At 42.5% G+C, this 26,506-nt stretch overlaps 1 protein-coding gene across 6 annotated transcripts in view; it reads right to left on the bottom strand.

Annotated features, from left to right (window-relative positions):
* Positions 1-936: 936 nt before the first annotated feature.
* LOC115166051 (kazrin) overlaps positions 937-26,506 on the bottom strand; it is a 213,488-nt gene continuing 187,918 nt past the window's right edge. For 5 of the 6 annotated variants that reach the window (XM_029719682.1, XM_029719683.1, XM_029719684.1 and 2 more), the window contains 10 exons: positions 23,836-24,028; positions 20,913-21,049; positions 20,116-20,239; positions 10,396-10,601; positions 9,933-10,051; positions 7,993-8,224; positions 4,324-4,425; positions 3,446-3,612; positions 2,623-2,803; positions 937-1,956 (listed from right to left, as the gene is read on the bottom strand). In XM_029719682.1, coding sequence (XP_029575542.1) covers positions 1,798-1,956; positions 2,623-2,803; positions 3,446-3,612; positions 4,324-4,425; positions 7,993-8,224; positions 9,933-10,051; positions 10,396-10,601; positions 20,116-20,239; positions 20,913-21,049; positions 23,836-24,028 — 1,620 coding nt within the window. In that variant the 3' untranslated portion in view covers positions 937-1,797. Of the gene's footprint in view, positions 1,957-2,622; positions 2,804-3,445; positions 3,613-4,323; positions 4,426-7,992; positions 8,225-9,932; positions 10,052-10,395; positions 10,602-16,652; positions 20,240-20,912; positions 21,050-23,835; positions 24,029-26,506 lie in introns of those variants that run through there. The other variant, XM_029719688.1, reaches the window with a different exon arrangement.

Genomic DNA, 26,506 nt, shown 5'->3' with positions numbered 1-26,506 from the left:
TTTCTTCCCCTTCATATGATACCTGTTCTGGTTCCTGTTGCTATCCTTCCTGTTCTGGGGGAGCCCCTCAGACAGAGGGAGGCCATTGCAGAGGAGGGGGGATGTTGCACACTTCTTGGAGCTGGCAATGTCTATCAGAGAAATATGCTCAGCCTCAAAATTGCTTTGAATGTTTCCAGTGTATTCCCCAAAAACATTGGGCACCTAACATATGGTCTTTATTGCAGTCACAGCGTGCAGATTATCAGATCTAATAATGCCGTGTGTGTAACATCTCAGGAACTGCACTGATATGACGACCTGGAACATAACCATTGTTTTGTACTGTTAACATCCTCTCATACTTATATCCGACACACTGCAACGACAAAAAGCCACAATCAGTGGGTGGCCGCGGTGTGTTAGCGATCACCTGCTGGGTGTCGACAAACAGTGGCTGTTTGTGCTGTTTCAACATGTAGAATTGTCGGAAATGAACAGAAAATGTTGGCGATATTCTAGTCAGAGGCAAAAGGAAGGATATGATCACCCTAGTTTACATGGCAGATGAATGGGTTTGTTCTACACAATGCATTAAGTTCTGAACGTTCTGTAGCATTGCACCCTCCTGAACAGGTCCCTGGACATCCCATAATAATGAACCTTTTTATTCAGAAGAGGGTGGGTGGCCCCCTTTTGCAGTCAGTCAGACACATTCACAGCATGCAGCCAGGCAGAGGTTGATTTAACGCCTCTGTTTGGGTTGCGTCATTCCAGTGTAACCATGGCGATGCAGTTATCCTGAATTAGAGGAGGAAGTGGCATCATCAAACATGGACAAGAGCCACATTTTCCCCACAGATTACTACTATGAGGGAGGGTATGAGAGAGGTGACTCATTGGTGCACTCTGCGGCCTGTTCTTCAATTGTTACTTCCAGAATGTACACACACACACTTCCTCTTCAGAATACATATCTTTATTGCATTCATTCATTCTTTGATTTCATTCTCACCCAGCCCATTGTTTTCTACCTGTTGTGCTTCTATTGGAAGACCAATTACTCATGTCTGTCATTGAAAATAAGTAATTTTAATAACCCATGTGCCATGTTAATGGTTTTATTGAATGTATCAAATGTCACGAGGGAGTGTTAATTTTAGTTTAGACACAACAGTGTAAATTAACAAACTGAAAAAAGACTATCAAACATACAGTTAATACAACTTCAAGTTTAAGTTTTCATCTTAGACAATGTCCATAGTCCCAGTTCGCAAGGCATCTGAGAAAGTTTCTGTAACACCATGTTTGAATTAAACATCAAAAAGACATTTGCTATAAATCTCACTTGAATAGTTTTCTTTTGTTAATTTGCAATGAATCAGGAAAGTACCCTGTACACAAACACATTACTATATTTCCTCATAGCTCTTCTTTTTGAGAAAGAGGCCCGTACTCAATAAGAACTACTAAACATCAACTAATCGCTGAGCCATTTCCTGTTTAAAAAACCTTTGCACATAATACAAAAATAAAAGCCCATTCAGTTTAAGTTTGTTTCCATGGGATAGACGTGTATCCTCACAAAGGTCAGATTATTCGACAAATACCAGGGAGAGATGTAAAGAGTTGTTCTTAGACTATAAATGAAAAAAAGATTCCTTCTCTCTTGAAAATAGTGTATTCTGACCAACAAAGGCTCAATCATTCAAAAAGTACAGTAAACATCCCTCGTCTGGCATCCCACAAAGCACTGTTGTCTTGTGCCGTACTGTAGGCACAGATGTCACATGTCGATGACCTCACATGTCGATGACCTCACACATTGGTGACCTCGATGCCTGAGTGTTTGTGGATTGGACTCCCCTCTGTCCTGGGCGGAGCTTCGTCACAAGCCTCTCTCGGCAGTGAGCCGTAGCTGCTATGGCAACTCAAGTCCCGCCCACTGTGAGCTTTGGGGCTGAACCCTAAAGGAGGCTGGGGGAGGGAGGAGAAGGAAGTCAGACCCTGTTCAAATACTTTAAAAATGCATCCTTACTTCCTCCCTTTCTTGAAGTCATCACTGATCTGACCTGTTTGGATTGGTGAAAGCTAAATAGTGGAACCTGCTTTCACCTATCCAGTAATGTTAGATCAGTGGTAGAGTAGGCCTATAGCCCAAGGGAGATAGTTCTTTACTGTGTAGCCGAATGCTTCGCTTCCTCAAGGCTTCAAACTGAGAATATCGGCTACCCAGTAATGACGTATCTCCCTTGGGCTATAGGTTTACACTATATGAAAGCAAATACAAGAGGAACGAAGAGGGACATTCTGGCTTTAAGGCCTTTTTCAACACAAGAAAGACTTGAAGCTAAAACATCGTTACAGGAATTTATTTGACAGGGTCAGTGCACGTTGAAGGGATAGTTCTGAGAAATTACATATACAGATATTTGTTCCCTTGCCATCAAAGTTGTCTATGGACAAGGAGCGACTGCAATCCACACTTTGGGTTTGTTAAACTAGCCACGGCCAACAAATGCTAATTATTAGCATTGAATTTAACTGAACTATGCCTTTAATCAACATTTTATTGTTTACATTCAAGTGTGACAGAGTTAACAAAAGAGGACATTTTCATCCGTAGTCTAGGGAAGTGCCCACCTTGACGGCCCGTCTCCTGAGGGAGCCTTCGTCGTCCGGGTGTGTGTGGCGGTTGGTAGAGCTGGTGGGCCGGCCCAGGGAGGCGTGCCGTAAAGGTGTGGGTGGGGAGGCGTGGCGTAGAGGCGTTGGAGGGGTGCTCATTGTCCCCAGCCTATCATGGTTTTGCTGTACACCTCCTGACCTGGGGTGTCAGGGTCAGGAGGGAGGGGAGGAATGGGTACATTATTGATTGATTAGGTACAGATTATTGATGAGCAGATTCCTTACTGATTATGTAGTTATTTAAGCAGCCGTTCTTAGCCAGAGTGACTTGCATGTGATGAACCTCTCCATTTTCCACTCTGAATCTGTCCTGACTGAAACAGATCGGTGTCCTGCACACGTGATCCCACAAGTCCCCTCTTTAATTAGGTTAAGCAAGAGATGTTGTCTATTCATCCCTATTTGTCATCCCTTTCCCTGACAATAAGGCTGCCATTTAATCAACTGCCATTTAAATCTTACAGAGCCTGAGAGGGATGCAGACAGGTGGACTTCCACTCTGTCACTTAACCCAGTCATACTGCAGAGTGGGGATCAACTTAGATAAACCATACATCTTCACCCTTACTCTCTCCCTCTCTGTTTCTCTGTTCTTTTCTCTTTGATTCTCCCTTAAATTACATTTATTTAATCTAACCACATTTCCCTCATGACTTTGGTCTTATCTGTCCCTCCCTCCCTCCCTCCCTCCCTCCCTCCCTCCCTCCCTCCCTCCCTCCCTCCCTCCCTCCCTCCCTCTCCCACTTATTTGTCATCTCTCTCTCGCTCTCCATTGCCTCACCTGGCTGAACTGATGAGGACCTTCATCTCCTCGGTGAGGTGGCGGCGAATCATGTGCTTGTTGCCGGGGATACCCAATGCCGTTGCCATGGAGTCGGTGTTGAAGGAGGGGTCTAGCACCATTACAGCACCGTGAACTCCACTGTTTTGGAGACTGTCAGCAAACTCCTACACGGGAGGAGGAGGGAGAGGGACAAAAACTGTTTTTTTAAGGGTTCCTAAAAATGTAAAATAACAGGGCCGTCATTATAAATAAGAATTTGTTCTTAATTGACTTGCCTGGTTAACTAAGGTTGAATAAAAATGTAATGGAGATTTAAAAAAGCATACTAACCCAACATTTTCACTGTGCACGCATGCAGTGTTGTTCTATCTGCCTACAGTAACCCTCAACTAAATGTAGTCAATATCAATGGAAGGGATATCATAAGCAAAAGCTCCTGACTACCATCCATTTATTGAAGCCGTGACTCACTGTGCGGTAACCACAGAGATGACGAGCGGTTCAGAATTGATCACAAAGGTCCTTTCCTTTATCTTTCTACACAGACAGGGAGTGTCAATAAACCTGACGCAATTTCCTACACTCCCCCATGCATATTTCAATACATAAAAGCTCTCTGTCTATTGTCAATAAACACACTATGATCTCTCAGCATGATTTGAATTGTTTTGCAGTATGCACAATTCTGTTTTAATGCATACTTTGTGTATAGAATGATTCGTAACCATTTGTAAGCTTTTTCAGGTTAAATACTGACACCGGTCAGATCTTATCCTAAGTGTCAATGAGGACTGAGTGTAAATGTCAGATACCATGTTCTCACAGTACTTGAGTGTGCCAGTGTTGTTGGGATGATAATGAACCCTAGACCCCACCTTAAGGTCAATGTCTCGGACCCACTTAACGACCCGATGACACGTCCATACCACGGGATCCAGGTTCTGATGCTCACACTGAGCCCGTCTGGCCTGGAGGGCCTGGAGAGAGTTGAGACGCGCACACACACACACACACACACACACACACACACACACACACACACACACACACACACACACACACACACACACACACACACACTTAATTTGACATTCAAATAAACTTTACTTTCACCCACAGATCACAGATGTGTGTATGTGTGTCCGAGTGAATGAAATGACATGTATTGTAGCCAACATGTATACACACATGCATATCTGTAACGTCTAGAGTGCATTCGGAAAGTATTCAGAACCCTTAACTTTTTTCACATTTTGTTACGTTACAGCCTTATTCTAAAATTGGTTAAATTGTTCCCCCCCCCCCCCCTTCATCAATCTGCACACAATACCCCATAATGACAAAGCAAGAACTGGTTTGCAGAAATGTTTGCAAATGTAAAAAAAACAAAAAAAAAACATAAAGATTACATTTACATAAGTATTCAGACCCTTTACTGAGTACTTTGTTAAAGCACCTCTGGCAGCGATAACAGCCTTGAGTATGACGCTACAAGCTTGGCACACCTGTATTTGGGGAGGTTCTCCCATTCTTCTCAGGAGATCCTCTCAAGCTCTGTCAGGTTGGATGGGGAGCTTTGGTGCACAGCTATTTTCAGGTCTCTCCAGAAATGTTAGATCGGGTTCAAGTCCAGGCTCTGGCTGGGCCACTCAAGGACATTCAGAGACTTGTCCCGAAGCCACTTCTGCATCGTCTTGGCTGTGTGCTTAGTGTTGTTGTCCTGTTGGAAGGTGAACTTTCACACCAGTCTGAGGTCCTGAGCGCTCTAGAGCAGGTTTTCATCAAGGATCTCTTTGCTCAGTTCATCTTTCCCTCGATCCCAACTAGTCTCCCAGTCCCTGCCGCTGAAAAACATCCCCACAGCATGATGATGCCACCACCGTGCATCACCATAAGAATGGTGCCAGGTTTCCTCCAGACGTGACACTTGGTATTCAGGCCAAAATGTTCAATCTTGGTTTTATCAGACCAGAAAATCTTGTTTCTCATGGTCTGAGAGTCCTTTAGGTGCCCTTTGGCAAACTCCAAGCTCTGTCAGAGTGACCATCCAGTTCTTGGCACTTCTCCCCAATTGCTCAGTTTGGCCGGGTAGCCAGCTCTAGGAAGAGTCTTGTTGGTTCCAAACTTCTTCCATTTGATGAAGCCCTTCAATGCTGCAGAAATGTTTTGGTACCCTTTCCCAGATCTGTGCCTCGACACAATCCTGCCTCAAATTCCTTCAACCTCATGGCTTGGGTTTTTCTCTGACATTCACTGTCAACTGTGGGAATTTATTTTTATTTTTTATTGAACATTTATTTATTTAACCGGCCAAACCCAGTCGACGCTGGGCCAATTGTGCGCCGCCCTATGGGACTCCTAATCACGGCCAGATGTGATGCAGCCTGGATTCAAACCAGGTACTGCAGTGACACCTCTTGTACTGAGATGCAGTGTCTTAGACCACTGCGCCACTCGGGAGCCCTTTATATACTGTACCAGACAAAAGTTTGGGCACACCTACTCATTCCAGGTTTTTAAAAATGTATTTTTACTATTTTCTACATTGTAGAATAATAGTGATGACATCAAAACTATGAAATTACACATATGGAATCATGCAGTAACCAAAAAAGTGTTTAAAGAATCTCAAATATAAAATATATTTTGATTTGTTTAAAGTAGCCATCCTTTGCCTTGATGACAGCTTTTCACACTCTTGGCATTCTCTCAACCAGCTTCATGAGGTAGTCACCTGGAATGCATTTCAATTAACAGGTGTGCCTTGTTAAAAGTTAATTTGTGGAATTTCTTTCTTTCTTATTGCATTTGAGCCAATCAGTTGTGCTGTGACAAGGCAGGGGTGGTATACAGAAGATGGTCTTTTATCAAATAGGGCTAAGTCCATATTATGGCAAGAACAGCTCAAATAAGCAAAGAGAAATGACAGTCCATCATTACTTTAAGACATGAAGATCAGTTAATCCAGAACATTTCAATAACTTTTAAAGTTTCTTCAAGTGCAGTACCAAAAACCATCAAGCGCTATGATGAAACTGGCTTTCATGAGGACCGCCACAGTTAGGAGGACCCAGAGTTAACTCTGCTGCAGAGGATAAGTTCATTAGAGTTAACTGCACCTCAGATTGCAGCCCAAATAAATGCTTCACAGAGTTCAAGTAACAGACACATCTCAACATCAACTGTTCAGATTAAACTGCGTGAATCAAGCCTTCATGGTAGAATTGCTGTAAAGAAACCACAACTAAAGGACACCAATAAGAAGAAGATACTTGCTTGGGCCAAGAAACACGAGCAATAGACATTAGACTGGTGGAAATCTGTCCTTTGGTCTGAGTCTAATGTTTAGATTTTTGGTTCCAACCGCCGTGTCTTTGTGAGACTCAGAGTAGGTGAACGGATGATCTCTGCATGTGTGGTTCCCACCGTGAAGCACAAAGGAGGTGTGATGGTGTGTGTGTGTGTGTGGGGGGGTGACACTGTCGTGATTTATTTAGAATTCAAGGTACAGTTAATCAGCATGGCTACCACAGCATTCTGCAGCGATCCGCCATCCCATCTGGTTTGCGCTTAGTTGGACTATCATTTGTTTTTCAATGGGACAATGACCCAAAACACACCTCCAGGCTGTGTAAGGGCTATTTGACCAAGAAGGAGAGTGATGGAGTGCTGAATCAGATTACCTGGCCTACACAATCACCCAACCTCAACCCAATTGAGATGGTTTGGGATGAGTTGGACTGCAGAGTGAAGGAAAAGCAGCCAACAAGTGTTCAGCATATGTGGGATCTCCTTCAAGACTGTTGGAAAAGCATTCCTCATGAAGCTGGTTGAGAGAATGCCAAGAGTGTGCAAAGCTGTCATCAAGGCAAAGGGTGGCTATTTTGAAGAATCTAAAATCTAAAATATATTTTGATTTGTTTAACACTTTTTTTGGTTACTAAATTATTCCATATGTGTTATTTCATAGTTTTGATGTCTCAACTATTATTATACAATGTAGAAAATAGTAAAAATAAAGAAAAACCCTTGAATGAGAAGGTGTACCCAAACTTTTGACTGCTATACTGTAGATAGGCGTGTGCCTTTCCAAATCTAATCTGTCTAATCAATTGCATTTACAACAGGTGGACTCCAATCAAATTGTAGAAACAGCTCAAGGATAATCAATGGAAACAGGATGCATCTGAGATCAATTTCGAGTCTCATAGCAAAGGGTCTGAATACTTATGTAAATACAGTACTTCTGTTTTTTATATATTTACAAATATTTCTAAAAACCTGTTTTCGCTTTGACATTATGTGTAGATTGATGAGGATTTGTATTTATTTGATCCATTTAAAAAAAGAGGCTGTAACGTAACAAAATGTGGAAAAAGGGAAAGGATCTGAATACTTTCCAAATGCAATGTATGTATGTATGTACAGTACAGTATGTAAGCTCAGTGCACTTTTGAGCATGTCATGTATTGGTAATGTTTATGTATAGCATATACAGTATGTATAGCATATACAGTATGTATTGCTGTTTGCATGACACCTACCTCCTTATCGAAGTGGAGCGTGTGCAGCAGCTCGATGCCCAGCACTAGGCTGACCTGGTGGGCCTTCTTGGTGACATTGAGGGACCTCTCAAGGTCCCGGCGCGTCAGAGAGTTGAGCATGCGCCCATCCACCAGGTGTGTGTGGAAAGCCTGAGAGTACTGCGGCAGCCCTACGTCGCTCAGCCAGGCCTTGGCCACCCAGTGGTGGTCCATGTCTGCAGCCTTGGACAGCCTGGAGTGAGAAAAGAGAAGAAAAGAGAGAAGAAAAGATGAGAAGAGATAAAGAGAAGACAGAGGTCAGGTCTGGTAAAGAGATTATCAACATTTTGGACGTCATAAAAAGTATTTTCGGGTTGAAAAGTATAATGAACAAAAATATAAACACAACATAAAACAATTTCAAAGATTTTATTGAGTTACAGTTCATTTCAAGAAATCAGTCAATTTAAATAAATTCATTAGGCCCTAATCTATGGTTTTCACATGGCTGGGAAGGGGCGTAGCCATGGGTAAGCCTGGGAGGGCAAAGGCCCACCCACTGGGGAGCTGGGCCCAGCCAATCAGAATACGTTTTTTTCCCCACAAAAGGGAAGCCGTTAGTGGAGGTCCAATTCTTTAAAATGACGTTGGAGGCGGCTTATGGTAGAGAAATTAACATTCAATTCTCTAGTGGACATTCTTGCAGTCAGCATGCCAATTGCCACTTTTTTGTTGTTGTTGTACCTTTACCCCTTTTTTCTCCCCAATTGGTAGTTGCGGTCTTGTCCCATCACTGCAACTCGCCTATGGACACGGGAGAGGTCAAGGTCGAGAGCCATGCGTCCTCCAGAACACGACCGTGCCAAGCCACACTGCTAGCTTAACCCAGAAGCCGGCCGCACCAATGTGTTGGAGGACACACCATCCAGCTGGCAACTGAAGTCAGTTTTCCGGCACCCGGCCCGCCACAAGGAGTTGCTATAGCGCAATGGGACAAGGAAATCCCGGCCTGACCAAACCCTCCCCTAACCCGGACGACGCTCGGCCAATTGTGCGCCGCCTCATGGGTCTCCAGGACACGTCCGGCTGTGACATGCCTGGGATCGAACCCGGGTCTGTAGTGACGCCTCAAGCACTGCGATGCAGAGACCGGTGCGTCAATCGGGAGGCCCCACTCTCTCAAACTTGAGACATCTGTGGCATAGTGTTATGTGACAAACTGCACATTTCTGAGTGGCCTTTAATTGTCCACAGCACAAGGTGCACCTGTGTAATGATCATGCGGTTTAATCAACTGCTTGATATGCCACACCTGTCAGGTGGATGGATTATCTTGGCAAATAAGAAATGCTCACTAACAGGGATGTAAAAAATTTGTGCACAACATTTTTGCGAAATAAGCTTTTTGTGCAAACGTCAGCCTAACGTGATTGCAATCCTCCATATTGGACCTATATTCCCAGAAAGTGGTGTTGGGGTCAGTTCATTCCAATTCCAGCCACTCCAGAGGTTGAATTGAATCCATGTCCAATTCAACATACAGGAGCTAGCCTGGAATTGAACCAAACTCTACTTGAAAGCAATAACATTCCAACTCACATTCTGGTGTTAACTGCTTTGGAACGCTTGGTGGCAACGGCTCAAATTCCAAATCTGTGTTTGCCAAACCCTGTGTATCTCTAGCTCTGATTAACGTTTAACCTTGCTTACACTTGTGTGCCTGTCACATATGGTGTTATGCAGTTTGATAGAATAGTGTTATTCATGTTTTACCATCTCACACTAGATGCAGCAAACAGCTACTATATTTGTGAAGTAGTAGAGTAAACCTTTAACCGCGGATCCAGAGTCAGAAATGATTTTACCCTCCCAATGTTTAAGGTTAGGATTTGGGGTTGGGTAATCTGATGCCAGAGCTGTTTTTTTGTGTGAGAGGGAGTATGAGGAGCTGAGCATCTCACCCCCTGCCGCTCTCGGCTTCCCTGTAGTCCTCGATGGCCAGCCGGAGCTTCCTGCGGTGCATAGAGCTGGTGACCCCTAACCCCAGCTCCAAGTCCTCATCTGACAGGCCCAGTAGCACCTGCAAAGGGATCAAAGGTCAAACCACACTCTATTGTAGCTGTAGTGGATTTCCAGATTGTGATTTCACAAGTACCTTTGATTTACGCAGCAACATGTACTGGATGGGTGGAGTTGACAATTGATTTAGAAACGGACTATCTCTTGACGGGAAGTCTCCAGGCTCCAGCACACACAACCAATCTGTCCATTTCTGTATCAAATGTCAAGTCTCTCCACCGTCAGGACATGCTGATGTGAAAATCAAATGAATCCACCTCTGAAAGAGATATCCAGAAAGCCACATGGGTTTGATTGAATAATGGCCTAAGTCTTCCTACAGTTTGACGTCATCTCGGATCATACCTTGCCACTCTTCACATTCTCTGAGCAGGCACGAATGTACATGGGCATCGCCATGACGACCTCCAGCCAGGCCTGCACGGTGCCTGCCCTCCACAGCGACATGGGCATGCCACGGGCAAGCTCCACCTGCTGGAGGCGGTCCAGCTGATCCTCCCCGTCCGATAGGCTGAGACTGAGGCGGGTGGGGCTTGAGAGACTGTCTGAGTCTGGATAGGTGGGCGAGGGGGAGTGGGAGGAGAGATATGAGCAGGATGATTTTGGAAGGTGAGAGAGTGGTAGTAAGGGGGCAGTGGGTCTTCTATAAGAACAGACAAGGATCATAGTAACCAAAAGGAGACAGAGAGCCCTTGCTCTGCTGTTTGGCTTCTGTTTATGAGACAGAACTTTGGAATGATATAACAGTTTGACTACTTGACAGCTCTAGTGCATAGCCCAACCCAATAGTTTGCCAGGGCTCAAAACAGTTTGTAAAGAAACTATTCAAAGTTTCGTACAAACTTATGAAGTATTTACAAAGTCCATGTAAAGAGTAGCTGTTAAACACCGCCTGGCCATTACTGTAAAGCTGTTAAACACCACTTGGCCATTATGCCTCATCTGGCAATATTAGCCTGCAAGACCAGCTCCTTGACAACAGAGAGGAGCAAACCTGCACCGTAATAACGATATAGTACTTTGTTATGAACGTAATTGTGTAAGCAAGTGAGGTCCCTATAATTCATAGTTAGGGTCATTAGTTGAATAGGGAGAGTTTATTAACTATCTGATCAACGTGGAGGAGTGCACTCTCCCTCAGAAGCAATATCCCCTTTGCCTTGTTAGTAAATACGCCAGCAGGTGGCGGTCTAAGGCTTCTTTGGCATGAACTTCTACTGTATTAACTAATGGTATCGTCCCTCAGTGAAAAAAAGGTATTATCATTAAAATATGTACAACATAGAAGGTAATTTTTCCTGTAGCAATAATCACATAACTCATCAGAAATACCAGGGTTATGTAGTCCTTATCATTGAAATAAGAATTACATAAGAGTAATGAGATTATCATTTCAAAGTTTTTGTCATCAGGCTTACAATGTAGCAGATTCACATTGCTTTTTTAAATTACCCACTCAACGACAATGTTGTACGCCGTCTTCAGTCCTTCTGGAAAATTGCTGCCATTTTGGGGGGGGGGGGGGGCACCAAATGAAGAATGACTTATAATTACATTATGGCTAAGAGCCTAGTCATATCCCAAGGTAAGGACACAGAAGAATGGAGGAATTGTCCTGCTAGCTTCTTGAAAGGGCCTCCACACTCTATGGCTGCTTTGTGTTCACACTTGGTTGCATAATAAAGATGTGAAAACATTGAAGCACAACCCCATAGCCTAAACTATCAGCACAGAACAGGTGTTTCAATCTCAGTGGGTGTCGGGCAAAATAGAACAACAGGTATTCATTCTGCACAGTTTCCTCCCTAATGATTTCCTTCACCATTCCTTCTGTCTTTCTTGATTCACGGCAGGAAGTGTAGCAAAGAAAAAAACTAACTTTCAGAGATGGTACATTCATTATAGTGTTTGGTTCATGTAAACAAACAGCCTGCTAATTGGTCAGTAAAAGTTCAAGTTTGACATTGCTTTAAGACACTTTCTGTATCCCCTCCACGATAGCATGTACTGTTGCTCAAACAACCTAATAATTGGTTACGAGCTAGAGTAACGCACAAATTTGAGCAGACTGTCTGTTTAGGTGCATGCTTATAATACCATATATAACCTTTTCACACTACTGAGCCAAACCAAGCTGTGACAAGCTGAGCTGTACTTCACTTGTCTGGTTACACATCGACTATAGTTGCTGGAAAGGGCAATGTGAAAAGAAAATATCAGAGCCAGCACTGTACGGTTCGGGTCGGCACGATAGTGTGAAAAGAGTATTTAAGTAGAGCAGTTGAGTGAGGTTATCTCTGGGACCCTCCCACCCAGTCCAGATGGCTGCTTCAGTTTAACCAGCATGGGAAGGAGCCAAGACGGGCACCACAAATTCAAAACCACCAGCCTCCACTGTCCAACAGACGTTTGAAGAGCAACCAGTTACCATGGAGACGGGCTAGTCTGTCTGCATTGGGAGCAGTTTGTGCGTGACACTGTGAAAATGTTTCATTACACCCTGCTCAACACTCACTCTGTGTTTTGAAACAATAATACCAAAGGCGATGCACCTGGATATATACATTGATTTGATACGCTGTAGTATAAAACAGATGAATAACAGCCATTGTCCTCAAAAAAATAAAACTAGAGTCTCATTTGTGAAGTGTCTACAACCCCTATTAATAAATATGAGAGCTAAGGGCTACTTCTAAAAGAGATTATATTACCCCATATTGACCCTCCATGGAGATATGCGCTACTTCTGACTTTTGTGATAAAGCTTATCAAATTAACGGAGACGTTGGAGGCAATCCCACTGGGCACAAACTGGTTGAATCAACCTGGTTTCAAATGAATTTGTCATCGTATTGTGATGTGGAAGCTACGTGGGAAAAAGTAATCAACATATACTGTTGTTTTGAGGGTAAAAATTCAATAACAGGATTATGTCATCATGGTAATCACATTTCATCATGGACAAATTTTGTATAAAATATGTTGAATTTGTTACTTTAAAACAACTTCAGATCGTCAACATTATATCCACTATGAGAAAAAGAACAATAGGTTGGGCAGCACTTCCTGTTGGAGAATTGATCTATCTACAGCTACCCTTTGGTTCCCCATCCAAGCCTTGCTTAGCTATTATATTTGTCACTGACTATTACCAATGTGCTATTAAAATAATGATTATTGAGAGATCTCCACTTGGAAACGAAATAGATTCACTGTTGCTATCAAAGTCATTCCAAAGGAAAGTTTAACAGAGCAAATGAAATGGGACCATACTTTATCACTCATATCATCAATGATGCTATTTAGGCCTGTATAGCATTTGCAAAGTAATCAACAGCTATTGTGTCAATTCAACCTAGAATTCAACTAAAAATAGCCAATACAATAGACCTAGGGTTTCAACCTCTGGTTAATTTCAAATGTAATGATATTTAGTCATATTGAATTGTGTTTGGTTCCCAACGCAATATCTTCTGCTTGGAATGTTCCATATGTGCCACCCGACAGTCTGGCTTTCATTCCAGTTTGTCTACACATTTATAATCGATATGTTGGATTCACGTCTCCATCGCAACCAAAAAACTAAGTTAATGAATAGGACTAAGTCAAATCAAACTTTCTTAAAAGTGCATATAAAGTTTGATTTGTTTTAGTCCTATTTAGTCCTGGAATAAAAACCAGACTAAGTCAGTGGCACAGAGGGATCTATCCAAGCAGAAGACAGATTTCCTTGAAATGTTGATATTTGGTTGCGTTAACAACAAACACAATTCAATATCACTTTTGAAGTACAATAAATAGCCTATTAACTTGTCAACAAGTTTGATATACAAATAATATGTTGGTTTCACATCTCCAACTAAATTAAAGTTAAAGAATGGTATTAAAAAATCACTGGGGAAGTCAAGACAGAAAAAATTGTGTTGTGATCATTGCGTTCGTTGTTTTCTCTATAACCTGTTAGTTCATATGCCTTGCCACCGTGATATAATGCCGAGGCAATAAGAAGACATAGTGGCAGAATAAATTCAACCACAGATTTATTTCATCACAAACCGGAGAGCAACCTCTGTCCTGTGAAGTCCACAAAGCATATTGCATGTAACAAACAGTTACATGACCTACAGCAAGGTCAAGAAAGCTGATGTTTCCAACATTTTCAGACCACTTAACAACTATTGATTTAGAACCCCAGAGAGTTACTGCAAGTCGCAAAGTATTAAACAGGAGCTGCCTCCACTATTCCAGCACAATTTCAACTTCAACATCATCAAATCACCTATGCTTCATCTAATACAGCGGCAACTAAACGATAACAAAAACTATTTTAGTCCAATCAACGTCAGCTAAATGTGATGTGGCTGTGGTTCTGATTTGTGTTAAATGTTGACGTTGAAAGGGTGCTGGAATAGTGGAGGCAGTTCCTGTTTTCTTTGTGACATGCGGTAACTCTCCGTGGTTCTAAATCAGTAGTTGTTAAGTAGTCCGAAAATGGCGGAAACATTAACTTGCTTCAGCATGCTGTGGGTAATTGTTACATGCAATATGCTTTGTGGACTTCACAGGACAGATGTTGCTCTCCGGTTTTGTGATGAAACAAGGGTGTGAATTTTGCAATTGCAACCAATAACAGAATTATGTTTTTGCTTTACTTTCCTTTTATTTTTAAACAACTCCTTATTAGAGAAAGATGGATTTAGAAATTAAATGTTGTTGAAATAAATTCTTTAGTAATTTTTTGTTGTTGTTGCGTATTTTAAATCACTTGCAGAAAATACACTTATGACACTGTCATGAAGCATTATGACCATCCTGTGTCACTTTACTTGGACTACGAAAATGCACTTTATGATACTGTCAAGAAGCATTTTCACCATCATAATCATATAAGCCAGTTAAGCCTATCATGTACATGCCCTTATTTCAGTCGTCAGTCAAAAAGAGGGTGTCATCTCCTGAAATCTGCTCCTGCATTCATCAGCATCAGAGCATTGGGGTAGGTGCATGTCTGACATCAATTGGTACGCAATTACAATGATAATTTAATATGGTAAATTTCAGAAAATGTTATATAACATAAACATACTGTTGACTATGGCTATGGTATAATGGAATGTTTTACATTGTGTGGTAGGTTTTGTGGGATTTGACACTCTTATGTAGGTGCATTAACCAGCCATAAAAGAACTACCATGGTAGGTTTTGTGGGATTTGACACTCTTATGTAGGTGTCATAACCAGCCATAAAAGAACTACCGTGGCAGGTTTTGTGGGATTTGACACTCTTATGTAGGTGTCATAACCAGCCATAATAAAATAACTACCGTGGCAGGTTTTGTGGGTTTTGACACTTATGTAGGTGTCATAACCAGCCATAAAATAACTACCATGGTAGGTTTTAACACGTTTATGTAGGTGTCATTTTAAGCCATAAAATAATGCAATATATGTCACAACAGGTCTACTAAATATGTGTGTCATGACAGTGTTATGGCCATATTAGGACTGGTCATTAAGACCGGTTGAGTTATGTCAGCTGTTGACATATTATGTCATGGTTATGACCGTGTCATAACGTGTTATGACAGTGGGTGTCAAGTAAAGTGTTACCGTTCAATGTCATTTCTTGATAAACTACCCTTATCATGCATTTGTCTGCTCCGCTATTGCTCATGGCTACGATATTGTCGTCCTGTCTTCTGTCTGTTTGTTATATGTGTAACCTTGTCCAGAGGTATTCCTAGTAGGTCTACTGTGTGTTGCTTACTGAACCACTTGAAGAAAAAAAGTTCCTTCATGGAAAAATGTAATTATTCTATTCTATTCTATTCCAAAAACTGGTCAACTTGAAGCAGCACTGGATTTAAAACGAGCATGTTCCTAACATCCGGAGTCCGCACACCCGCACATTCTGCAACCCAGCTTGACAGCACTGGATCATGTTCATTAGGGCACACAACAGAATACGTTTTTGTGAGAAAAAAAATATTTGCATCTCTCCCTATTTCAGTCCATTTTCTTCCGTTTGGTGCCCAATGAACACAGCCCTAGTTTTATGAGGCTAAATGTGCTGTTGAGAACCAATGGAAAGTACTGTAGTATTGGGTGTGAAGTGTACACACGGCTGCTTCCTGGGTTACGAGACTGTGTTGCAAGTCCAGGGGAGGTCAGAGGTCAGGCAGGGTGGCAGTAGTATTAGAGAGGTTAGAGGTCATGGGAGAATGTTACTGGCACTGTGTGCTCACATACAGTAAGAGCTGCTTTCCAACAATCTCAAATGGCACCCTTTCCTCATCTCTGATCTCCTTTATGAAAAACACTCAAACTGCTTGAACGAAAACAAATATGAGATCAGGTTGATATCAGGTCTCGTCTAATTGGCCATGAAGTGAAGGAGTCAAGAAGGACAAGCAGCCATTTGGGAGAGTTGGGACAGGGCCCTGTCAAAGATGGACTCTGCCGGCTGGGGGAAGCTGCCGCTCATGTGACAGAAGATGTCAGCCCCCAGCACGACAAGAGGAATTAGGATTAAAGCCATACCACAAACATACATACAAACAAACAAACAAACAAACAAACACAGGGAAGAGAGGAAGGCCACGTGGAAATTCAGTGTTATTTATTTTATTTTAAAATAATTATTCTCATTTAAATCTTTCGCATATTTTGTTGCCATGCCATTAAAAAGTTCTTCACTTTGCCCTCCAGTGCTAAACATCTTCTAGTCCTCATGGCTTGAGCCTCAGTTGAGACCTGTTATTTTACTTTAAATAAAACTCTTTAATAGTCATTTCAATAGCGTTTCATAATTTACAAAAAATGAAAATATTCAACCGTGAAATGAGAGGGAATTTTGTTGCAACATAAAATGATATAATGGTCATCTGATATGGCGTCCCAGCAGGAAAGGATACTTTAATATTCCGATAGAAATTCCGTAAAGCTGTTCCTTTTCTCCTAATATTATTCCGGTTTTCCAGATACTCCTTTTGATCTAAGGACCCTGAATAATAACTTCAATAAATGGACCCTTAATTACACTGTCAAGGATGAATCAATACACTCTCCAGCAAAACAGTTATAACTGCTTATGTCAGTTACCATCCACATGGCACATGGTATGCAACCTGTGGTTGTTGACAAGCATCTATGAGTGAGATGCCTATGAATGAGATACAATTTGTATAGGGTCCCATATATAATAATCCTCTAAATGCTTATTGAGGGACCTCCAATTGCTAAAGCTGCCCTTTCATTTTAATGAGTGTTTCCATTTTCGGGATGACCCGTAATCCAGCAGTCTTAAATGGGGGTTTCCTATAAAGCTTCTGCTCAGGGAAAAAGGGAAAATATACTAATTTAATCTAATGTGTTTTGTTCCCCAGGGTAAAACACTATTAACCTTTGGCACCTATTTAATTGCCTTTTCAGCAATGGCTTGGAACCTCCAAATCTGACTGCTGTTTTTTAGTCCAACACAGGGGTTACTAGGGGGGGTATAAGGTGTGAATTTGTTTCAGTTTGATTAGCCTGGCTCAATTTGGTATTAACACGCAGGGCAACCGCTCATCAGAAATACTTCCCTCTCTCAACCCTTCCAACCTCTTGTGCCCTCCACCCACCCCCACACCTGTCAATCAAACCTGACTCTGTAATGTCTGTCAGACTGACACTCATTTCCAAATAGGTTGCAAGGTAGCGCACTTTTCACTATGAATCAGCATTGTCTACCGTATACAATTTCAAACATGATTTTTCAATCAATTTCAAATTAGAGCCACTTGTTACAGTGAAACCATGACAAGCTTGTAAGTTATCGTATTTTAGAGCTACAAGTATATACCGTCTATTTGAGAATGGCATTCATTTATTCTGCAGAAAGTCTGGAAGACAATGGTCATTTAGAGAAAAAGCGGACTGAATTATTTCTGATTTCCCTCTTAACACTGTGATAATCCTCGTAATTAAAATAGGATTAAAACTCTAGAGCCGACTTTTTATTTAATTTTATTTATTTCACCTATATTTAACCAGGTAAGCTAGTTGAGAACAAGTTCTCATTTACAACTGCGACCTGGCCAAGATAAAGCAAAACAGTTCGACACGACTTGTTGAAATGTTAAACTTTTAGGAATCCCCCAGAATATGAATTTGAGGATGTCACATTTCCAATACTTTTTTAAAATGTACAGCAGGATGAGCTTCAATGCCTATTTAAGCTATGTATGAAAGTTGTAAAACTAATATTTTAGAACTTGCTGACTCCATAACTCGTTTTGACTCTATAGCCACGTTTATACTTGGTTGTAATATGCGTCATTTGTCCTGATCTTGTCCTCATTCTCATTGTGCCCACATTTTTAGACAGGTGTAGACAATTAAAAGACGCATTGTGAACGGATTTTGATCAAATCTTATAAGTGTAAACGTGCAAGATCAGGACAAGATCGAGACAAGATCAGGACAAAGGATGCATGTTAGCAGCAGGTATTGGCGAGGCTACTAAAATATCTGCCTTATTCATTATCAATGGCGAAGGTGCAAAGATGACGGCTCCCATGTACTTACAACAAATTCCTTGTTTGCTAAGTTCGCCCTACAGTACATTGCTCTCCGTTACTGTTTGTTGTTATGGTATTAGCACAGTAGATGGCAGCAATAAAAAAAAACTGAAAAAAAAATAGCTTAGATTGTGCTGATTTACTGGCATATTGAACCATGTCGCGCTCCGCAAGAACTCTGTCGGTAGTGCTAAAACAATGACATCATATCTGAATTCCTCCATATTTATGCACCTTCGCCATTGTTATGCACCTTCGCCACAGTTGCCATGCATTTAGGAAACAGGTAGCTCTACGCATGCACATTTTACATGCTTGGATCGGGGACGATAGAATTGTTTGCCGATTTCCTCCGTTTTCAGCTTTTGTTTCAGGTGGGGGATGGCCTTGTGATTCTTTTGTTGGCCTGAGCCCATATTAGAAATCCAAATGTTTTGGACTACAGGTTGGAGTCGATTAGTATTCTGACATCTTAAAGGAGCAATCTGCAGTTTAAACAATAACAAAGCAACCACCCCACTGCTGTTTTGGTAAAAAGCTGAGGGATGGGGCTGGATAAATGTAACCTCTCTCAAAATCATGGACAGAGCAATGAATACAGGGACTGACCATCCATAATATCAACATTTTAGTTTTAACCTTGTTTTGAGGCTATACAGTAAACTTTAAATTACATTGTTTACAAAGAAAACTTAGATTTTGGGATATATATATAATCAATTTAAAAGTCTAAATATTTATGTAGCAATCGCAGATTGCCCGTTTAAAATTTTGACTTGAACAACAGTCAAGAAATGTATTAGAACTTTCTTGGTGATTGGGAGGATAATGAAGACGTGGGTATTTAGGGAGTTTTAGACATCAGATCACAGGTTAGTTGAGGAGTCTTAACGTTAGAATAAACTTTCCTCAAAATGGCCGTGTGGAGGGAATGGACCAAGCAGGACAATGAATGGGGAGTATAAGTTAAACAAAAAGCAGGGAGGAGGTCAAAAATTATGACAAAAAAAAAGGCATTCAGGGCAAAAAATACATTTACAAGCACAAAGTGCACAATGACTGTTATTTACACATACAGCAGTCCTTCAAGTTTCCAGTTATCGAAAACAAAAGTTAAAAATATAAAGACAATTAAAATAATCAAATACAACCACTTTTTGCTCTGCAGATACAGTAAACATCCACACGTAGTAAGGATCCCGGCTGTGCTTACACTGTTCACTCTATTTACAGTACTGTACATACAGATGCAATTTGCTTGTAATATTTTAAACTTCAGCGACGCAAGATGCGCCTCAGGTTTCTCACATGGTCTCCAACCATGGACAGGCACACACACACACACACGGCTAAACACACACACCCACACGTATGGCCAAACACACGCGCACACACTGACAGAAAACCCTCTTATGCATCACCACTCAGGGACACAGGTGGGACTCTCTGCCACCTTTTCACCAGTCTGCATCTTCCTCTATGTAATAATCAGGAGTTGAAGTACCGTCAAACAGACCCGGGTCCATTGACTTGCGCTGCTTGCCCCGGGCGAAGACACGTGACAGAGAGCCCAGGCCCATCTTCTCTTTCTTCTTCTTACGCTTCTGGTCCTCCAGATCCTCTAGTGACTGCAGGGACAGACAGATGAGAGATCAGAGAGAATGAGATGCAGAGATAAAGAGATGAGAAGAACAGAAATATACAACACATAGCGAGTGAAGGAAAGCGATCGAGAGAAAGAGAGTGAGACAGAAAGAGATGAAGTGATACTGAGTGAACTAGTCAGGCATGTGTCTGTTATCTGATAGGGAGCACATTCAAAGAAATGAATACATGAAGAGAGAGTGGCAAAACCACAGTTGAAGTGGCTGGAATAACATCAACATAGGTTTCACAGGAGCTGATCTTAAGATAGCCAGAAACCAACACATAATCTGTCAAAGTGAAATTTCTCCCATTCGTAACGCAACTCTATGTAGACATACTAGGCAGCTATCCCAAACAAAACCTACTTTTTTAAAGACTGGCTGTTCTGGTGAAACTCCCTCAACTGCAGCACAAGGGGCATGCTTTCAGAGATGGGGAGTAGAGTAGCCTGGTCCAAGATCTGTTTGTGCGGACTTGCCAACGACCATGGGAGTTGCCAAACCAGCACAAACAAATCTGGGACCAGGCTAGGAGAAAAATAATCCCGGAACCCAGAACCAAATTTAGCGCGAGCCACTGGAGATATTGAGACAGATAAGGATTAGAGTAGAGTTGTGAAGGAGTTGATTACTTGAAGGGGTGGGCAGCTCTTACATTACAGAGGGAGTGTGTCCGGTGGCGGGGGGAGTTGATGTCACTGGGGGTGGATGAGCGGTCGCCCTCCAAGGCCGAGGCATCTGAGATTATGGAGGGCTGGCGGGAGTGACATGGGCTCACCCTGACTGCAGCCACTGGGGGGCAAAGAATGAAATGTTAAAAACATGTTTGAAACAAGTAAATGGGTTGACAAAGGTAAATGTAAAAAAAGATGTCAACCCCATATTAATCTCCAGTACCACCCCAATATCCACATGGGAACATCATGGATTTCTATGTTTTGTGGTCACAAAGATAGCAGATAAGTATTTCTGATGACGTCACAAGTAAACACTTTTGACATCATCAAATCAACGTTTATTTGTCACGTGCGCCGAATACAACAGGTGTAGACCTTACAGTGAAATGCTTACTTACAGGCTCTAACCAATAGTGAAAAAAGGTATTAGGTGAACAATAGGTAAGTAAAGAATAAAAAAAACAGTAAAAAAGACAGTGAAAAATAACAGTAGCGAGGCTATATACAGTAGTGAGGCTATTAAAGTAGCGAGGCTACATACAGACACCAGTTAGTCGGGCTGATTGAGGTAGTATGTACATGTAGATATGGTTAAAGTGACTATGCATATATGAAGAACAGAGAGTAGCAGTAGCGTAAAAGAGTGGTTGGCGTGTGGTGGGTGGCGGGACACAATGCATTATCCAGGTAGCCATTTGATTACCTGTTCAGGAGTCTTATGGCTTGGGGGTAAAAACTGTTGAGAAGCCTTTTTGTGCTAGACTTGGCACTCCAGTACTGCTTGCCATGCGGTAGTAGAGAGAACAGTCTATGACTTGGGTGGCTGTGGTCTTAGACAATTTTTAGGGCCTTCCTCTGACACCGCCTGGTGTAGAGGTCCTGGATGGCAGGCAGCTTAGCCCCCGTGATGTACTGGGCCATACACACTACCCTCTGTAGTGCCTTGCGGTCGGAGGCCGAGCAATTGCCGTACCAGGCAGTGATGCAACCAATCAGGATGCTCTCGATGTTGCAGCTGTACAACCTTTTGAGGATCTCAGGACCCATGCCAAATCTTTTAAGTTTCCTGAGGGGGAATAGACTTTGTCGTGCCCTCTTCACAACTGTCTTGGTGTGTTTGGACCATTCTAGCTTGTTGGCGATGTGGACACCAAGGAACTTGAAGCTCTCAACCTGCTCCACTACAGCCCAGTCAATGAGAATGGGGGTGTGCTCGGTCCTCCTTTTCCTGTAGTCCACAATCATCTCCTTAGTCTTGGTTACGTTGAGGGATAGGTTGTTATTCTAGCACCACCCGGCCAGGTCCCTGACCACCTCCCTATAGGCTGTCTCGTCATTATCGGTGATCAGGCCTACCACTGTTGTGTCGTCTGCAAACTTAACGATGGTGTTGGAGTTGTGTCTGGCCATGCAGTCGTGGGTGAACAGTGAGTACAGGAGGGGACTGAGCACGCACCCCTGGGGGGCTCTAGTGTTGAGGATCAGCGTGGCAGATGTGTTGCTACTTACCCTGACCACTTGGGGGCGGCCCGTCAGGAAGTCCAGGATCCAGTTGGAGGTGTTTAGTCCCAGGATCCTTAGCTTATCGATGAGCTTTGAGGGTACTATGGTGTTGAACGCTGAGCTGTAGTCAATGAATAGCATTCTCACATAAGTGTTCCTTTTGTCCAAGTGGGAAAGGGCAGTGTGGAGTGCAATAGAGATTGCATCATCTGTGGGTCTGTGGATCTGTTTGGGCGGTATGCAAATTGGAGTGGGTCTAGGGTTTCTGGGATAATGGTGTTGATGTGAGCCATTACCAGCCTTTCAAAGCACTTCATAGCTACGGACGTGAGTGCTACGGGTCTGTAGTCATTTAGGCAGGTTGCCTTCGTGTTCTTGGGCACAGGGACTATGGTGGTCTGCTTGAAACATGTTGGTATTACAGACTCAATCAGGGAAAATGTCAGTGAAGACACCTGCCAGTTGGTCAGCATATGCCCGGAGCACACGTCCTGGTAATCCATCTGGCCCCGCAGCCTTGTGAATGTTGACCTGTTTAAAAGGTCTTACTCACATCCGCTACGGAGAGCATGATCACACAGTCGTCCAGAACAGCTGATGCTCTCATGCATGCCTCAGTGTTGCTTGCCTCGAAGCGAGCATAGAAGTGATTTAGCTCATCTGGTAGGCTCGTGTCACTAGACAGATCGCGGCTGTGCTTCCCTTTGTAGTCTGTAATAGTTTGCAAGCCTGCCACATAAGACGAGCATCGGAGCCGGTGTAGTATGATTCAATCTTAGCCCTGTATTGACGCTTTGCCTGTTTGATGGTTCGTCACAGGGCATAGCAGGATTTCTTGTAAGCTTCCGGGTTAGAGTCCCACACCTTGAAAGCGGCAGCTCTACCCTTTAGCTCAGTGCGAATGTTGCCTGTAATCCATGGCTTCTGGTTGGGGTATGTACGTACAGTCACTGTGGGGATGACGTCCTTGATGCACTTATTGATAAAGCCAGTGACTGGTGTGCATCATGTGATTTTAACCGACCTTGATCAGGCAAAAGTTACAGTAAAGTAAGACGCATATACAGATTTGCTTGTTCAAAAGTTACCACGCATCATGACATCAGGAGGAAATCAGTCGTCAAGTTGCTTGCTTAGCGAGTACCACTTTCCCCGATTAGGCTCATACCTGGCTCAAACTCGGGACCTCTGCAATGCTAACACACTCCTTGAGAACGCTCCAACAGTTTGAGCCACCCAAAAGGTACCAACATTTAATGTTCGACATGGAGTGAGCTTATGGTACGTTGTTAACTCAGTTAAACATGGCTAACAGTCCCACCAGTGTCATCCTTTGTGTGTGTGTGTGTATGCGTGTGTGTGTGCGTGCGGGCGTGCGTGTGTGTGTGCGTGCCTCACCTTGTCTGTCTGTGGGGTGGCCTGTGTGGACGTGGTAGAGGGTCTGTTGACTCTGCCGGATGGCTGCGGTGAGGGGCAGGTCCGCGTGCATCACCCACTCTTGGTTGTTGCCGTTGACAACCGCCTCTGTGGGCATGGCTAGAGACTGGCGCTTGGGCACATCCTTCGTCAGGGTCGCTAAGGACTGTTTCGCCTAGGAGTGAAGACACACACATGCACACACACACACACACACACACACATCAAGTTATGCAGCATTACCATTGCCAATTGTCCAATCTATTCCTACAGCAAGATGCAAGTGTGTGTGACCGTTCATAATGTATGTGTGTGTTTGGGTGCGATCAAGTGTGCACACGTATATAAAACAGCCCACTACAATAGTGACACTGCTGTGTGGGTTTTGGTCTCTGTTGGGCTTTCTCGTCTGTCTGTGTTTCATGAAAAATTCAACCGTACGCGTGTTCCCCCTTGATGTGTGAAATCTCTCACTGACGCTGAGAGATGGACAGAAAAGCTAGGGGAAGTGTTTACACCCAACACACAGACAGAGAAAGAGAGAGAGAGGGAGTGGGGTAGAGAGAGGTGGGGGAGAAGTGGGGGGAGAGAGAGAGGATGTGAGAGAGCGACAAAGACATGGAACAAACACCAAATTGAGAGACTGCATGCAGAATTCTGCAAAAATATCCTCTGTGTACAACGTAAAACACCAAATAATGCATGCAGAGCAGAATTAGGCTGATACCCGCTAATTATCAAAATCCAGAAAAGAGCCATTCAATTCTACAACCACCTAAAAGGAAGTGATTCCAGAACTTTCCATAACAAAGCCATCACCTGCAGAGAAATGAACAAGGAGAAGAGTCCCCTAAGCAAGCTGGTTCTGGGGCTCTGTTCACAAATACAAACAGACCCCACAGAGCCCCAGGACAGCAACACAATGAAACCCAACCAAATCATGAGAAAACAAAAAGATAATTACTTGATACATTGGAAATAATTTACAAAAAAACTGAGCAAACTAGAACGCTATTAGGCCCTAAACAGAAAGTACACAGTGGAAGAATACCAGACCACTGTGACTGACCCATTTAAGGAAATGTTTGACTATGTACAGACTCAGTGAGCATAGCCTTGCTATTGAGAAAGGCCGCCAAAGGCAGACCTGGCTCTCAAGAGAAGACAGGCCATGTGCACACTGCCCACAAAATGAGGTGGAAACTGAGCTGCACTTCCTATCCTCCTGCCCAATGTATGACCATATCAGAGACATATATTTCCCTCAGATTACACAGGCCCATAAAGAAATCGAAAACAAATCCAATTTTGCTAAACTCCCATATCTATTGGGTGAAATACAACCGTGTGCCATCACAGCAGCAACATTTTGTGACCTGTTGCCACAAGAAAAGGGCAAGCAGTGAAGAACAAACACCATTGTAAATACAACCTACATTTATGTTGATTTTTTTCACTTTCTACTTTAACTATTTGCACAACATTACATATAGACATAATATGACATTTGAAATGTCTTTATTCTTTTGGAACTTATGTAAGTGTAATGTTTACTGTTCATTTTTTATTGTTTATTTCACTTTTGTTTATTATCTATTTCACTTGCTTTGGCAATGTAAATATATGTTTCCCATGCCAATGAAGCCCCTTAAATTTAAATTGAATTGAGAGAGAGCAAGAGAGCGAGGGAGCAAGAGAGAAGGAGTAAGAGGGGGGTAGATAGCGAAAGAGAGGGGATGTGGGGGAAAATAGATGAGAGCGAAATAGATCATCATCAACATCATCGTCACCCCTAGGGTTGCAAAGCTAATGGTAATTTACCAAAGTCACTGGAATCTTCTGTAATTTTGGTCATTAACAGGTTATTTATGGCAATCTATGGTAATTTAAGTAATTTACACTTTTATAACGTCACTCATATTTAGTATTCATTTTTTATATCTGTGTTCATATTGTCCATGCGTTTCTGGTGGATAGACCATATGGTTCAAGAGAAAAAAGCCTAATTACTGAAAGAAGCATCTAATCATCATTGGCATTATTTTCAATTAACTCTGCAACTCCTCCAACAATTTACTTTTTTCACAGCTGCCACCAGTTTGGTGCCAAAACATATAAAATAAATCTTAAACACCAAGGGTATTTGCTAAGTTGATGGTTTATCATTTTTTATTTTGAAATCATCTTATTTGATTATTTTATATACACTAAACAAAAATACAAATGCAGCACACAACAATTTCAAAGATTTACAGTTAAGGAAACCAGTCAATTTAAAGAAATTCATTAGGGCCTAATCTATGGATTTCACATGAGTGGGAATACAGATATGCATCTGTTGGTCACAGATACCTTCAAAAAAAGATTGGGGAGTGGATCAGAAAATCAGTCAGTATCTGGTGTGACCACCATTTGCCTTAATGCAGCACGACACATCTCCTTCGCATAGAGTTGATCAGGCTGTTGATTGTGGTCTGTGGAATGTTGTCTCACTGTTCGAAGAGGAGTGGGACAACATGTTCGAAGTTGCTGGATTTTGGCGGGAGCATCCCAAACATGTCTGGTGAGTATGCAGGCCATGGAAGAACTGGGACATTTTCAGCTTCCATGAACTGTCTACAGACCCTTGCGACATGGGGCTGTGCATTATCAT

The sequence above is a fragment of the Salmo trutta genome, chromosome 28, assembly GCF_901001165.1.
Source record: "Salmo trutta chromosome 28, fSalTru1.1, whole genome shotgun sequence".
NCBI lineage: Eukaryota > Metazoa > Chordata > Actinopteri > Salmoniformes > Salmonidae > Salmo > Salmo trutta.
This window is presented reverse-complemented; position numbering and strand designations above follow the sequence as displayed.